The sequence below is a fragment of the Condylura cristata genome, unplaced genomic scaffold (genome assembly GCF_000260355.1).
Source record: "Condylura cristata isolate star-nosed mole 26May11 unplaced genomic scaffold, ConCri1.0 scaffold00005, whole genome shotgun sequence".
In the NCBI taxonomy this organism is placed as follows: Eukaryota; Metazoa; Chordata; class Mammalia; order Eulipotyphla; family Talpidae; genus Condylura; species Condylura cristata.
Genome location: NW_004567106.1, coordinates 45243318 through 45257388, shown reverse-complemented (window position 1 = coordinate 45257388; position 14071 = coordinate 45243318). Strand labels below are relative to the sequence as shown.

Here is a 14071-nt window from a genome sequence, read left to right as displayed (position 1 = left end):
CCCACATGCAAGAAATACCTGAGCCATACCAAAATAGTTTCCCAGCAGGCCTCTGATGCCTCTTTCGTCCCTTCCTTAATTGTGTCCTGTATAGGGAGGCTTCATGTTTTCCTCTCTCGTTTCTGTGCTGGTTCCAAACTCCATGCACCAGCCTTCCCAGGCTGTGATCAGAGAGAAGCATGGGGGTGGGGGGTGGGGGACGGGGGACTAGGCACCATGGGCCTCGCTGCTGTAGACACAGAAGCAGCAGGACTTTAATCTTACTTCACTTACTGGCTGGCCTTAAAAGACTGGCAGCTGTGCCGCTGAGTCATTAAATGTGACGAAGCCGAGACCCCTATCTGAAATAGTTCTTTTTAATGGCACCTAATACCTGACTAATCAACACCACCTCATGAGTGTAAAGTTTAACCATAAAAGTGCTGCTATGTTTAGAGTAGTTTCCACTAAGGATGATATATTGTGACATTTGGCTCCTCTGCATTTCATAACACCTTGATTTCCTTTTGTTCCTGACATCACCACAGATGGTGATTTATTTTTTAACGTGCCAGGGTTTCAGATTCCACCTGGAATGAGAGAAGGGAGGGTTTCATGCTGTGTTCTTTCAGACTCCTAAACAAGAGAAACAAAATGTCTGCATTTGATGTTTACAGGTAATTATGTCAGTGATGCATAATGTGGAGACAAATCCAGCTTTGCTTTGCACGGCTCTTTGGCAGTGCCGTGGTGACTAGAGTGGAAGATTTGGTCTTGGCAGAAATATAGTTGCTGTGACTCAGAGCTCCAAAGGAAGAGAACTGACCAAAAGATCCCATTTTGAAAATGAGCAGGTTTATACAGGGGTGATTTGCAGCCCCCCAGCCACCACCTTGGTGTGTGCCTGCCGCTGGCGTGGCACGGGCTGTGCGCACCTGTGACGACGGCCCGTCTCCCTCGCACCCTCCCACCTCCTTCTCCTCTTTTGCCCTTGTGTCATGTGTGGTTTGCATCAGGAATATGTTGACGGCAAATAATGAAAAAAGCAAATATTCCGACCCAGGCTCCCGGTATCTTCCTTAGGTGGAGGCCATAAAAGCTGCTCTGCAGGAAGGGGACTGACTTCCCCAGGTCACCTTGGACTCGGATTAGAGGTGAATCCTGCCGTAGCGCATGGCAGGAGCAAAGAGCGGGCTTGACTGGGGAGAGGAGAAAACTGCACAGGCTCAGGAACACCTCGCAAGGGAGAGAAATGAAGGCATGAGTTCTCTTGTCTTCCCACATCCTTCAGAGAGCTTTGAAGGCCTGGACTTGCCAGGCTGCAAAATGAGCTGGTGATTCAGTGGAAGGGTCTTCCCGTCTGTGCTGCCCTCTCCCCTCCCCCAGCCTTGACCCTCTAAGGTGGAGCAGTATTGCTATTGGCTCATTAGGAAGAATGTGGCCTGCCTGGCAGCCCTCAGGGAGGACCAGCTGCCCAGCCTTGGGCTGGTATTTGAACTCCTCCTGCCGACAAGACTCTGGGAAGTTGAGCTGGGCCACGACCTCACTGCCTGGAGTCCTCTTCCAGAGGCCCTTAAAACAGAACCACTCATACCACTGCAGGTCACACCAGGGGAAAATAATTCCATGAGAGAATGTGATACTATAGCTCAAGTATGTAAGTGACTGCAGGATCAGTTTGGCCCAGGGAGAGAGTCTGGATTACATAAAAAGAATTGCGTGGTTTTCAAATCATGATCTATAAGCATTAATTTTCTTAGTTTTTCCTTAAGGTTGTTGATAGTTTGAAACTGTATGCTCTCCAGAGGTCTTTGCTTCTCACTGATTCATCTACCTGTTTCGAAACAGGATGAGTATTGCTACAGCTGATACTTAGAAAGGGCCTTGTTGCGGAATTTAGAGCCAGGTTGCCTGGATTTGAGTCCTTGTTCTGCTCTTTAACTTTCACTTGATCTTGCTCCTCAGGTTACCTACTGTAAAGAGGGGATGTATTGTTACCCATCTCATAGGTCCTTTGAAGGAGTGAGTTCATGCATGTAGTCTGTAAGCCTTAGACAGCAGAAGTATGGATGTGGTAATCGGTCTTGCTGTTGCGGAAGCGGGTGCTTTTACCTACGCAGGCACAGTTTCACCCACACAGAGCAGGACTTGCAGCCGTACCCTCAGACAGAACTGGAATTCCCTCAGCAAGGTTTTCTTACCCGGTTAAGTGCTTCATTCATTTTCTAAAGATCCTCAGCATGAAACCCTGGGAGATGACTGAGCCTTGAGCATGTAGCACTTTCTTAGTGTGGCCTTGAGAAACCTTATTCATATTCCCTTGAAAGACTTGGTTTGGAGCTTTACGATTTTCTAGTTATAGACAACACAACAAACTGAATGAAATGTTTCCGCAAAATTTAAAGACTATAGATTATACAAAAATGTTATTTGTTGAAATTAGAAAAATCCCTGTGAGACATCATTTACTTACAGCTTAATTAATATAAAGGCATTCTTCTTAGTAATGTTTTGGATCAACAAGAACCAGCTGTGTGTTGAGAATCCTCCTGACTCTTGACGACAAGCCTATCTTTAGTGTGAGGGAAAGCTGGTCCCTCGTTTTTGCAGCTCTTCTGCAGCTGGGTGCTGTTGAGACAGGGTGAGAGCTGAGGCCAGGACAAAGCTGTCTTACACTGTCACAACCACTGGATCTCTTTCAAGAGCCGTTGCTGTGTCTCACTCTGGAGAGCCAACCATTGTCGCTTGACCAATAATAACTCTCCTTCGTTAGAGCCCAACTCCAAGGAGAGGTCAGCAAAAGTTTCCAGTTACTTTCCACAGGGTCATGGTGATGGGTAATGTGGTAGATTTCTCTGCCTGTGTCTGTGAAAATAGTGGGTGGCGACTTCCAGACACTGTAGTGCACTGTTAGAAGGGAGCGACATGAGTCTTTGATAATTTTTATATATGGGGATCTGGTTGCCCTTTGAAAAGTTGTATGAAACATGTTTTAATTTACCGAAGAAGGATTTTTTTATTTAAAATGTAAAGCTAAGAATTTTAACCAAGGTAAGAAGCTGCTCATTACAATTATGTTAGGCTTACTATATGTTCTGATTTTTTAAGAGATTTACTTACTTATGTATATAAGAACTGGGGTACAGGCCAGAGGTAGGGGGTGGTGAGAAGATTCACCAGAGACAGCAGGGAGCAGAACAGGCGGATTGACTGAAACACGCTGCTGAGGGGAGCAGCAAATGAGACAGGAGAGGTCTTCTGGGCCATGTCGGTCATCTCCAGGGCAGGGAAAGAACTCGTGTGACAGTGACTGCAGATACCTTCATAGTGCTGAGACTTAACCCATTGTGCCACCAGGCAGGCCCTATGCTTTGATTTTAGCATCTGCGAATTTTGCTGAGTAAAAACAGAAGTATTTTTGAGTTAAAATCAAACCCATAAGCCAGCATTCTTGAGGGTCAGGGAGCTGCAGTGCAGGTCAGCCTGACTTAGTGTGTGTCTCTAGGCTGAACAGGGGGCTAAAAAGTGGCCAAGAGTTAGGCAGCCTAGGAAGAATGCTATTATTTGTTCTCCCACTATTAAACTGCTGTGCTATTAATGTGTTATTAATACGTATGATTCTACTATCAGATCACCTCTTCCAATATTAAACAGCATGAAATAACTTCTGCTTTTTCTTCTAGACCACTGCTCTTCCAGACAAGTGAGCAGGTGGCCAAAAGCCCAGCACTGGGGGACATCATTCCATTCAGCGTCGTGATCCAGTTTTTGTTCACAAGAGCACCACCTGAGCTAAAATCCCCCTTCCAGGTAAAAAATCGAGGCCAGAATCTTTTTATGAATCTTCCCTCTTAACTTTAAGAATTCAGAGGCCCACTCACTGAAAGAGCCTTCTGTTGCCTTACTTAGTAATAGAGTTCTGTCTTTGGCCATGACCAGAGTCTAAGAAAGGAAACTCCACTGCCTTGCACCTACTTTCTTGGGGTTACATAAAAATTACCTGATGAAGCCAGATTAGTCCTTTAAATAGTAATGATGTGGAGTTATGCTGACAAAGCTGTTTTGATGGACACGTTTCCTTTGCGGACCTCCCTCAATCAGCAGATGCCAAAGGTCACTGGGGTGTCAGGAAAGTACAAGTCGGACTGAGCCACCTTCCCATGGTGGTATTTGGGGGAAATTTACCTAGGGACTCCAGGCACAGCTGCCAGGGGGTGAAGAGTGCCTGTGCCCCCTCTAATTGCTTCCTCCCTGCAGAGGGCAGAATGGTCTCACGCTCGCTTCTCGCAGTGGCTGGACGACCACCCATCAGAAAAGGACAGGCTGCTCCTCATCAGGTAACCGCGTATCCCTAGGGCCCGGGGAGAGGGGCAAACACGGGGTAGGGGACATCAGCGCTCGCTGGGGTGGTCGGCGTGGGCCGCTGCTTGTGGTGGCCCAGGCTGTGTAGGTGCCCCTGTGCAGGAGAGTCCCACACTTGGAGCTCTGGGGCTTGGCAGTTTTTGCTTTTCATATCCTTCATTCCAGATCTTCCATCTTCTTTCACTGGCCCTAACTCGGCCCTGAGTCATGCGCTACTGGTTGTAAAAAATCATCCTCAGTGAGGAAGAGACTCTCTGCCCTATGTGCCCATTTTCTGTTTTCATTTTCATGTGTTGCAGTTGTTGAATTAGCACAGCACAGATATGAATAAGCTTATAAAAATACCCAATCATGATACAGTTATTGATGGAAAACACCCCTGACCACCCTAGAATCTCGGTCTGGGACCTATACCGGGGTTTCTTGCAGTCCAGGCAGCTTCAGTGGCTGAGTTCCCTGCTGTAGTGTCTGGCAAAAGATTCTACCAAGGTAGCAGTAGGAAGCCCTGAAGGCCTCAGCCCATCCACCTGGAGTGGCACTGAGGCCTCAGATTTGGTGCCCAGAGCTGAGGTGAGCTGTTGGCCAGGCACCTGCCTGTGTGTGTCAAGAGTGGATTAGCGTGGGCCCGGCATTGCTTCCTCAAGTCACTTAACTCTTCTCAACCCAAAAACAGAAGGACGCATGTGAACCTCACGCTGGTTGACGTGACCCGGTGAAGCACTCAGAAAAGGCTCTGGGTGATAGACGAGAAAATCTGGGCCTGGGCTTGCTGGGAGTTGCGGTGTCTATGGATTCTTTTTTCCAAGGGTTCACTCTGCTGTGACATACTTGCTAACAGAAGAGGATTCAGATAATTGGACAAGGCTCATTTTCGTCTACTTAGCAAGTTGGAATGAGTTCATCCACAACAGTCATCCTGCTGCGGCATCACAAATCTGTTTTCTTTTGCTTCTCTTTAAAAATGTCTCCTGAGTGACTTCATCAGCAGTGCTATTGCTAAGCCTATATTTAGCAACCGAAAAATCGTGCTCAGAAATACTGTCATGCTTTTGAAAAATGGCCCGCCCATCACTTCACATATGTCTGATATCTTGCCTTGAGCAGAAAATTGAGTCCTTCTGAGGGCTCCTACAGTACCTTGCTCCTGCTACAGCCCAGGCTATTGGCATAGAGGGAAACTTTCTCCTAGAGAATATTCCTTATTTTCTATTATTGCAAAACTAATTTTGTCCCTGCATACTGAAGCACCACTAGATGAATTTCTTTCCCCTGTAGATAAACCCAGGGTGAATATTGCTCTTTGAATGTCAGTAAATTTGTTTTAGCTGTTGGGGCAAACCTTGTTATATGCTAATTCTGTTCCTCCTGGCACAGTACATTAAGCTGTCATAAAGTAGGGCAAGTGGAGGATGGTATAATGCTGCCGAATAAGCGGCAGTAATGAACTCTCTGCAGCCTTCCTTTTTGACACCAGATGTTTTTCTAGAGCTTGAATGGATACTAGTCAAGCTGATTTTAACATAAGAGTAATCACTGACTCATGGGCCAAGTAATGTGAGTGGGGGACAATTGTGCCCCCACCCCTTTGCAGGCAGGCGCTCCAGCTGTGTGGCCTAGGTAGGGAGGAGGCAGCCTCCGGCAGGCTGTGGTGCAAGTGTTGACTGCATTTTCAGTGAAAAAGAGTGAGTTTTGTTACAAAGATTTCTAAAGCTCCGCAGGAATGGTAGAATTGGCCTCAAACCCATTTCACTCTTGCCGTTTGCAAATAGAGCTGAAACTGTCATATTGTGACTTTCTCCTTTGCTTGATGTTGATCTTTGTAAGTAGGAGACACTTGTGATGGGAGAAATGCTTGTAGTTATTTGCCTAATCGTATTTACATTTCTGCAATTGGCAGTTTTTAGTGCCAGCATATACTCAGAGCCCTGGCCCTTCAGGGCCTACAGGCTGGGCCCCCACTCCTCAGCCTCTGTCAACCTCTGACCTTTGCAGACTAAAGGTCATGATCATGCAGTGTGACACTGGTCTCCTGCTGATGTCCTGTGTCACTAGGTCTATCCACTGCAGCTTGGTTCTGGACACCACATGCCTGAACCAGGACCAAGAGGGAAGAGAGCCAGGGGAGTGCTGGGTTGGGGGAGGTTCTGCAGAGGCCCTGGTAGATAGTTCAGTCGCTTGTGTATCTCAGTGCCAACCAAGCACACCGAATGTCGGGTGTCTGACAGAAATCTGCTCAGTTTCCATCTCCTTGAGCTCTGTCGCCATACCCCTGTTGCTGGTACAATTCCTGTACTTCTTTTTTCCCCAGTAAAGGGAACTTCAATAATCTGTTTATTTTGGTTAAAAACCAGAGTTGAGACTAACTCTTACATAATGCTCAGTCTGACTTCCAAGAAAGCTGTTTTGCTCCAGCAAATGAAGTAATTCAATAAGTGCTTGAGAATCTTGCTCTGATTTTGTGTGGGTGGGCAGAGTTAATCTGTTTTTTCTCCTCGTAGTTCTGATAGTGTTTTTGACAAATATAAAAAAAAAAAAAACAACTAGCCCAATTTATTTCTAAATTTCTTTCTATGTATTGTGTAATTTATATAATATCTTTCCCTTTTAAATGTAAGTTGATTTTTATCCCTTATTAGGTAAGATGGGTCCAATTAATTCATTGCGGAACTGTTACAGTTGCTGTGCATTTCAGTACCCTGGTTCTTAGACCGAGGTATACACCATATTACCCTTTGGGGGTCCTTGGCAGCTTCTCTGCTCTATCTGCAGCAACCACGATTTGGGAGTTGGGTGGTTGCTTAGGGTGCCACAGCAGTTTGGAAAGTGTAAAAAAGCAAATTTTTTTCATAGAGAAGTAGCTTTATTAAGGCTCCACTCTGACATGAACTAAGGCATCTCAGAAGACACTCCTCTCTCATATCACTAAATTCTTTTTCATATGTTTGCTGCTTTGGAGGATTCCTGAGGTCATATTTCTCCTGTACTTATTTTCTTCTGTACTTTGTCTTTCATTTTCCTTGTAGTTCTTCTTTTTTTTTTTTTTTTGTTAAAGATTTATTTATTCATACAGAACTGGGGTACAGGCCAAAGATGCGGAGGATGAGAGGATTCACCAGGGACAGAGTGGGGAGCAGAACAGGCAGATCGATGAAGTACACTGCTGAGGGGAGCAGCGGGCGGGTCAGGAGAGGTCTGCCGCATCATATGGTCACCTCTGGGGCTGTCAGGAATAGAACTCATGTGAAAGTGGCTTTAGCTTCTTAGTGCTGTGCTTTAACCCGCCATACCACCAGGGAGGGCCCCCCTCTCCTTTTTTTTTAAGATTTATTTATGCATACAAGAACTGGGGTACAGGCCAGAGGTGTGGGGAGTGAGAGGATTCACCAGAGTGGGGGAGCAGAAAAGGCAAATGTACTGAAATACACTGTTGAGGGGAGTAGGCGGGTCAGGAGAGGTCTGCCACGCCATGTGGGTCAGCATCCTGGCCAAGGATTTAACTTGTGCTGCAGTGGCTGTGGGAAGCTTCATAGTGCTGCACTTTAGCCCATTGTGCCACCAGGGAGGCACAATGTTTCTTATTCTTTTTACTCATTCTTCATGCATTTGCTAAGCACCAGTTCCTGGGACTGCATAATAAACAGAACACCCCAATCCAGAAAGTTAAGTCACATCCCAGAGGGAAACATACGTATGAACTGTGGGAGAAATGTAAACAGCTTGCTCAGTTTTGTGGAGAATCTGCAGCTGCATAGTGGTGGGAACAGTATTTAAGAGATGTCTGTGTACCTGGAAGAGAGCCAACACTTCAAAGTACTCTCTTTTCATGCTCATGACTATACCTTGTGGGTATTTTCCCATTTTGCAGATGAGCAAATAGGCTGAAATACAGCCCAGGTCACACAGCTAGGTAGCGGGGTGGGCTGGGTAATAGATCTGTCAGCTGTCTTTCTTAAACAAGAGCCTCCCCATCACTCCTCACAGCTTTTTGAAAACAACCATGGAGTAGAGCATGGAGCCAGCCTTTGGGATCCCAAAATGTGGAATCCTGCTAAATGTGGCTGTGTGTGGCTCTTCATGGCTCCACAGGTGGTTTTACTTCTTTTGTGCTGTATGGAGTTAGGAAGGGCTTTATCAGGAAGAGGTTGGGTCCCAAGTACAGATGTCAGCGAGAAGGAAAGTAAGGGCATGCCGAGGGCTAGGGAGAATCTGAGCAGAGGCCTGTTGGAGTGTGACTCCGTGAGACTGTGGTCAAAGAGAAACAGCCCTACCTTGTCAAGCAGATTATTTCATAGTGCTGTTCACACAGACATGTCTGATTGCTCCACAGGGTGGCAGACGGTGCAGGGCTAGAAGACACAAAGGGGGTGAGCCCATTCTGCATGTTACTTGCTATAGAAACCAATGATTTGCAGGCCTGGACTCCAGCTTGAGCACAGGCAGGTTTGGGGAGGTTGGTGATGAAGCCAGTGTGTGGCGACTTTTGGATGTGGTGCCATGGGAATAGGGTGAGGTGAGTGATGAGGACACAGGCCTGCTAGCCCTGAGGCTGGGGCCAACGAGACCCTCGCAGTAGTTAGCACAGAACAGCAGGGTTCACGAGGCAGAGGGGGTGAGCCCACATGCAGAACTGTAAGATGAAATCATAGAATCTGATACTGCGCTAGGTGTAAGATTTAAGAACTTGAGACTGTTGGGAACAGGGACAGGTGGGAGGAGCACTGTCCTAAGCGTGTTTTTGTCCCCATAGGTTTCTTCTCTTTTTTGATAACTATTTTTTAGAATGGGCTCACGTTCACAGCAAATTTAAAGTACAGAGATTTCGCACACACACGTACCCTGCCTGTCATTCCCACCAGATTTGTCCATTTGTTACAACAGTGAACCCACATTAATGTTGTAATTACTCAAAATCCATAGTTTGTGTCAGGCTTCACTCTGGGTGTTCTACATTCTGTGGTTTGAATTGCCCTAAATTTCTGACGGGTGAGCTAGAGGAACCTGGGAGAAATCAGTTAAAGATATCCGGAATGTAAGTGGAAACACAGATGAGGGCTTGAAGTGGGCTGGAGATTCAGTTGGGTGAAGTGGCAGACATGTGAAAGTGGACTGCGGAGAGAGGAATCGCTCTGGTGATGAGCTCAACCTCTGAGCAAGTGAATTGCCCACCATTCATAAAAGCCAATATACCTGGTTAATATTGTCATTATTTGAAAGAATAAAGACAGGTAGGAATTACATATTAGGTGGAATTTTGAAACCTGACATTTAACCAAATAATGGTTGTATTATAGAAGTGTTCTATATCTCAGCGTGAAAACTTTCCAAAAATGTAATGACGACAAAAATCTGATATGCTTGCAGATTTAAGCCACTAATGAAAAATTAACCTTTCTTTTTAATGCCACTTAAACATGATCGAACAATTGAACAGATCATTTGGCTGAGGACTGGCCACCTTTTTTCCATAAAGGGCCAGTTAGTAAATTACTTTGTGGGCCATATGGCTTCTGCCTCAGCTGTTGAACTCACTGTAGTGTGAAAGCAGCCACAGACCACACAGAACAATGATTAAGAAGAGGGCTGCATTTGGCTTGTTTTTTAGTTTGCTGCCCCCTGATGTAATTCTTGACAGCATCGTTAAGTACCCTTGCCTAAACTCACACTGCTTCATTATCACATAATTTGCCAAAAGCCAGGCCTCAGCATCAAGATATTCTAGTGGGTTTCGGTCCGTCAGAATAACAGGAACGTCAGCACTTGCCAGTGTTACAACATGCGCCACAGCCCCAGGCTTGTGGTCCCAGTGTTTCCTGTGTGCAGGGCGCCCCCTTGTGAGCTCTGGGTGGAGGCGCAGGCTGCATGCTGCTTAGAGGTGTCTTTTTCTTACATTGTTGTTCATTTTTTGTACAGTACTTAATTTCTCCCCTTTGGTATAGCTCCTGTAAATCTCCCACCACATCACCTGTGAGCAATCACCATGGTCTCTTGTGCTTTCCCCACATTTTGACCCTTTATCCCTGCCCCTGCTTTAAGCCTCATATCTAGTAGCTGCCTACCAGTTGTCTTTGTTTTTTGACCCTTTGTTCAGTTTCTCTATATTGTTCCTATAAGTGAAACCATCTGATTTTTTTTCCTTTTGATTTATTTCACTGAACAGTTTGTTTCAACTCCATCTATGTTTCTGTGAATGACATGAGTTTCTTTTTTGATTGCAAAGTAGTATTCCACTACGCGCACATCTCCCCATCTTCTTGATCCACCTATATATTAAAGTTGTTTCCATATCTTAGCTATTGTATATTATGCAACAATACACACAGGAGTGCAAGTTATCTTTTCAAATGCTTTTTGTATTCTTTGGGTACATTAACTAGGAATGGAATTTGAGGGTCCTCCACAGTTTCCCATAATAGTTTGCAGTCCCTATTTTCTCCACATTCTCACCAGCATTTGTTGTCAATTTTATGTAGGCCATTGTTACTGGTGTGAGGTAGTATCTCATTGTGATTTTGATTTGCATTTCTCTAAGTGATAATGAGCATTTTTCTACAAGCTTGTCTTTAATAGCGAATCAGGAAGGAAAACAGAACAATTGCAAGCTTTGATTATTAATTAGAAAACTAGTAACAATGCAGACTAAAAAATGTTTATAGCTTTATGTGTTGATCATAGTAACACTCCCAACAGATGTTTGAAGGCTGTTGGTTTCAACTTGTGCAACTGGGCCTGTCATTTCAAGAAGTGGGCTTGTTTCATTTATGTATTGACACCCTGTTTCATTTAATTCTTGTCACCATTTTCATTCTGGTTTTCAGGGGAGCCTTGGAAGCTTATGTTCAATCAGTAAGAAGTAGAGAAGGCAAAGAATTCGCGCCAGTTTATCCCATAATGGTTCAACTGCTTCAAAAAGCTCTGACTGCTCTTCAGTAACAATGTGAAGTATCTGTTAATCATTATTTTGTGTTAACCTCTTGATGTTGCATCCTCTGTTTTAAGAATATACTTGTTTTTCTGTATTTCCTATTGATCTTTTTCTGTTTACCTCTTGAGTTCTGCCTTAAGTAGCAAAAAATGTTTTAGATTCATCACTATCTTCAAACTCCATGGACTTGCTTTTCCCAAAAAGACATCTGATTCGTCTGACTTTCCTGAGGCTAAAATTTATTCCCCATCATCTAACAGTCTTTCTACAAGTACACATCCATATTAAGCCCCACTGATTTTTAAGGTATATGGTCATGTGATCGTAAGGCATGTATCTTGCTTCCCCATGCCAACCTTCTCCCTTACTAGCTAGCAAGTATCTGGCTCAGTCATTTCCAAATCTGACTACAGGTTATAATGCACCTGATGCCCCAGGTGCAGCCCGTACCAACACAGCAAGAGTGGGAGTAGGCTAGTAGTGGTTAGTTATTATTTTAAAAGCCCCAGACATAGTCTAATTGCAGCAAAGTTTGGGAACCACTAACATATCCCAAAGCTAAGAATTAGGGTTAAATGTTTAAAATATGTCACTAATAAAGACAGAGGAAGACTTTTGCACTCTGTGTGTCACTTTATTTAGCAGACTTTGGGGGCTATATAACTTTGTAACCAATGCCAAGTTAAAACTAGAAATAATTTTTATTCTACAAAGATTCTCTGTAATTGTAGATAATTCAGGTCATTGTTTTTCTATTACCCTTGCCCTATGGACATTTTTTCACTGTTTAAATCCCTTCTGCAACTTCTTAATGTTTTTCAAGCTCTTAATCTATTACTGTAACAACTCAAAGTCTGGTCAAGATCAATCACACAGCAGAAGTAAGCAATATCTTTTTTTTTCCATTTTATTTGAAATAATATACAAGAATATAGTGTGCAAAATTTAGGGGCAACATCATAAAGTGTAATGAACTGAAATCAATTTTACAGCTGTGATTCCTAACCAGAAACACCACTTGTTAAGTAACATGAAAAGCCATGATTGTAGCTCAGAGCAAAAGCAGCTGTATTGCCAATGTATTTGCTCTAATTTTAGACAGTTGGAGGAAAAGTAAAGTGCAAGTGTTGCACTGCAGTAAGTGCAAAGTCTGCCCCCACCATAAAGATATGATGACAAAATAAGATATTTAAGATACGTGGCTGAGGAGATACAGAGCACAAAGTTAAAAAATACAATGGTGTCAACTGTTAATAGCACCATTACAGTGACTATATCCCAATGCTATGAACTAACTTTACCTTGGCCTGGGCTAGGTAGGTCTCCACCAGAAACGGTGGGTGGGTGCTGCCACCTGGTGCTTAAACTCAGCATGCTCATGGGCACCACAGCAGGTGGCTTTCACGCTGGCAGTTAGCGTCCACCTGCCACATATTCTGGTAGCCTGTGGGCACCAGCCAGATGAGGCGCGCCCGTGTTTGGCACAGATGCTGAACCATGTGGTGGTTGCTAAAGGAAAGGCCAACTCCCAGCTTCCGTTTCATTCCATTATGTGTACAATACAGATTAATAAGCAGTAAGGAGCCAATGTATAAACAGCAGTTACATATTTTTAAGTTCCCCTTTTGTACAATTTAAAATAAAACAAGTATACACTTCTCCTTTCTTTCTACTGTACTTTAGCACCACAGGATATCAATTTTCAAGCCTATATCACCTGATAGACATATATGAAGTCTGGAAGAAAATAAGGCAATTTGGTTTACAATGTTGATAGTTTTAGCTTACGTAATTGCTCTAATGGAGAAAGCAAATCCTCACTCATATTATTAAATCATTTCAATGCTATCAGTATCGCATGGTCAAACGAATTCAGGACAAACGGTGAGATCTTGATCTTCTTAAGTCTTTCCATCAACAGTCAATATTTATGCAAGTACAGGTGTAGGAACACAAGCATCCTGGCTTAATGTTGCTGTGAGCCCTGCAGAGAGAAAAATCAAAAGTCAGAGATGTTTCCAAATCAAAACATAGTAATTCTAAATATAACAGCTCAGAAGCATAAATAATATCTGTCTAATTTATGATTAAAATTTGAGTGTGGGCCCTCCCTGGTGGCGCAACAGGTTAAAGTGCAACCACTTCTGTGCGAGTTCAATCCCCAGATCCAGAGGTGACCCACATGGTGCAGCAGACCTCTCGTGACCTGCCTGATGCTCCCCTCAGCAGTGTACTTTATGGATCTGCCTGTTCTGCTCCCCACTCTGGTGAAGCCTCTCACTGCCCCTGGACCGCTGGCTCCCCACTCTGGTGAAGCCTCTCACTGCCCCTGGACTGCTGGCTTAATCCCCAGTTCTGTATGCATGAATAAATAAGTCTTCAAAAAGAAAAGATATGGAGGAAACTTAAAAGCTTAAAAAAAATGGAAATCCAGGTAAAATCCCATCAACTAGATTTCAAATTAATAAAATCCAGGAGCTATCCTATTCTGGAATCACAATACTGACTACTTTCTTAAAAGAAATTTTTTAAAAACTTAAGCAAATATGACCTTATACAGTACTATAGTAACAGGGCTATACAGAGAATGAATGGAGGATGTTCTTGCTAGCCCTCCTGCCCTGCTACAAATTACTGATGCCTTCCCTTCATTTTAAAATGCTATTTCAAATTCAGCGCTTTCTGGTCTATCACGTGAAATTCCCTTTGTAATCAGTCTAAAATTGCCTAACTTAAAGATGCCAATCTAGTGATAGGAAAGTCTATCCCAGGGTACATTATCATGATGAACTTGTTTATCAGTCTCCC

General features: G+C 44.0%; 1 protein-coding gene across 2 annotated transcripts in view; it reads left to right on the top strand.

Moving 5' to 3' along the window:
* The window catches only part of COG5 (component of oligomeric golgi complex 5), a 146031-nt gene extending 134151 nt beyond the window's left edge, over positions 1–11880 (top strand). For both annotated transcript variants that reach the window (XM_012720930.1, XM_004676929.2), the window contains 3 exons: positions 3663–3789; positions 4237–4316; positions 11157–11880. In XM_012720930.1, coding sequence (XP_012576384.1) covers positions 3663–3789; positions 4237–4316; positions 11157–11271 — 322 coding nt within the window. In that variant the 3' untranslated portion in view covers positions 11272–11880. The remainder of the gene's footprint in view (positions 1–3662; positions 3790–4236; positions 4317–11156) is intronic.
* Positions 11881–14071: the final 2191 nt, after the last annotated feature.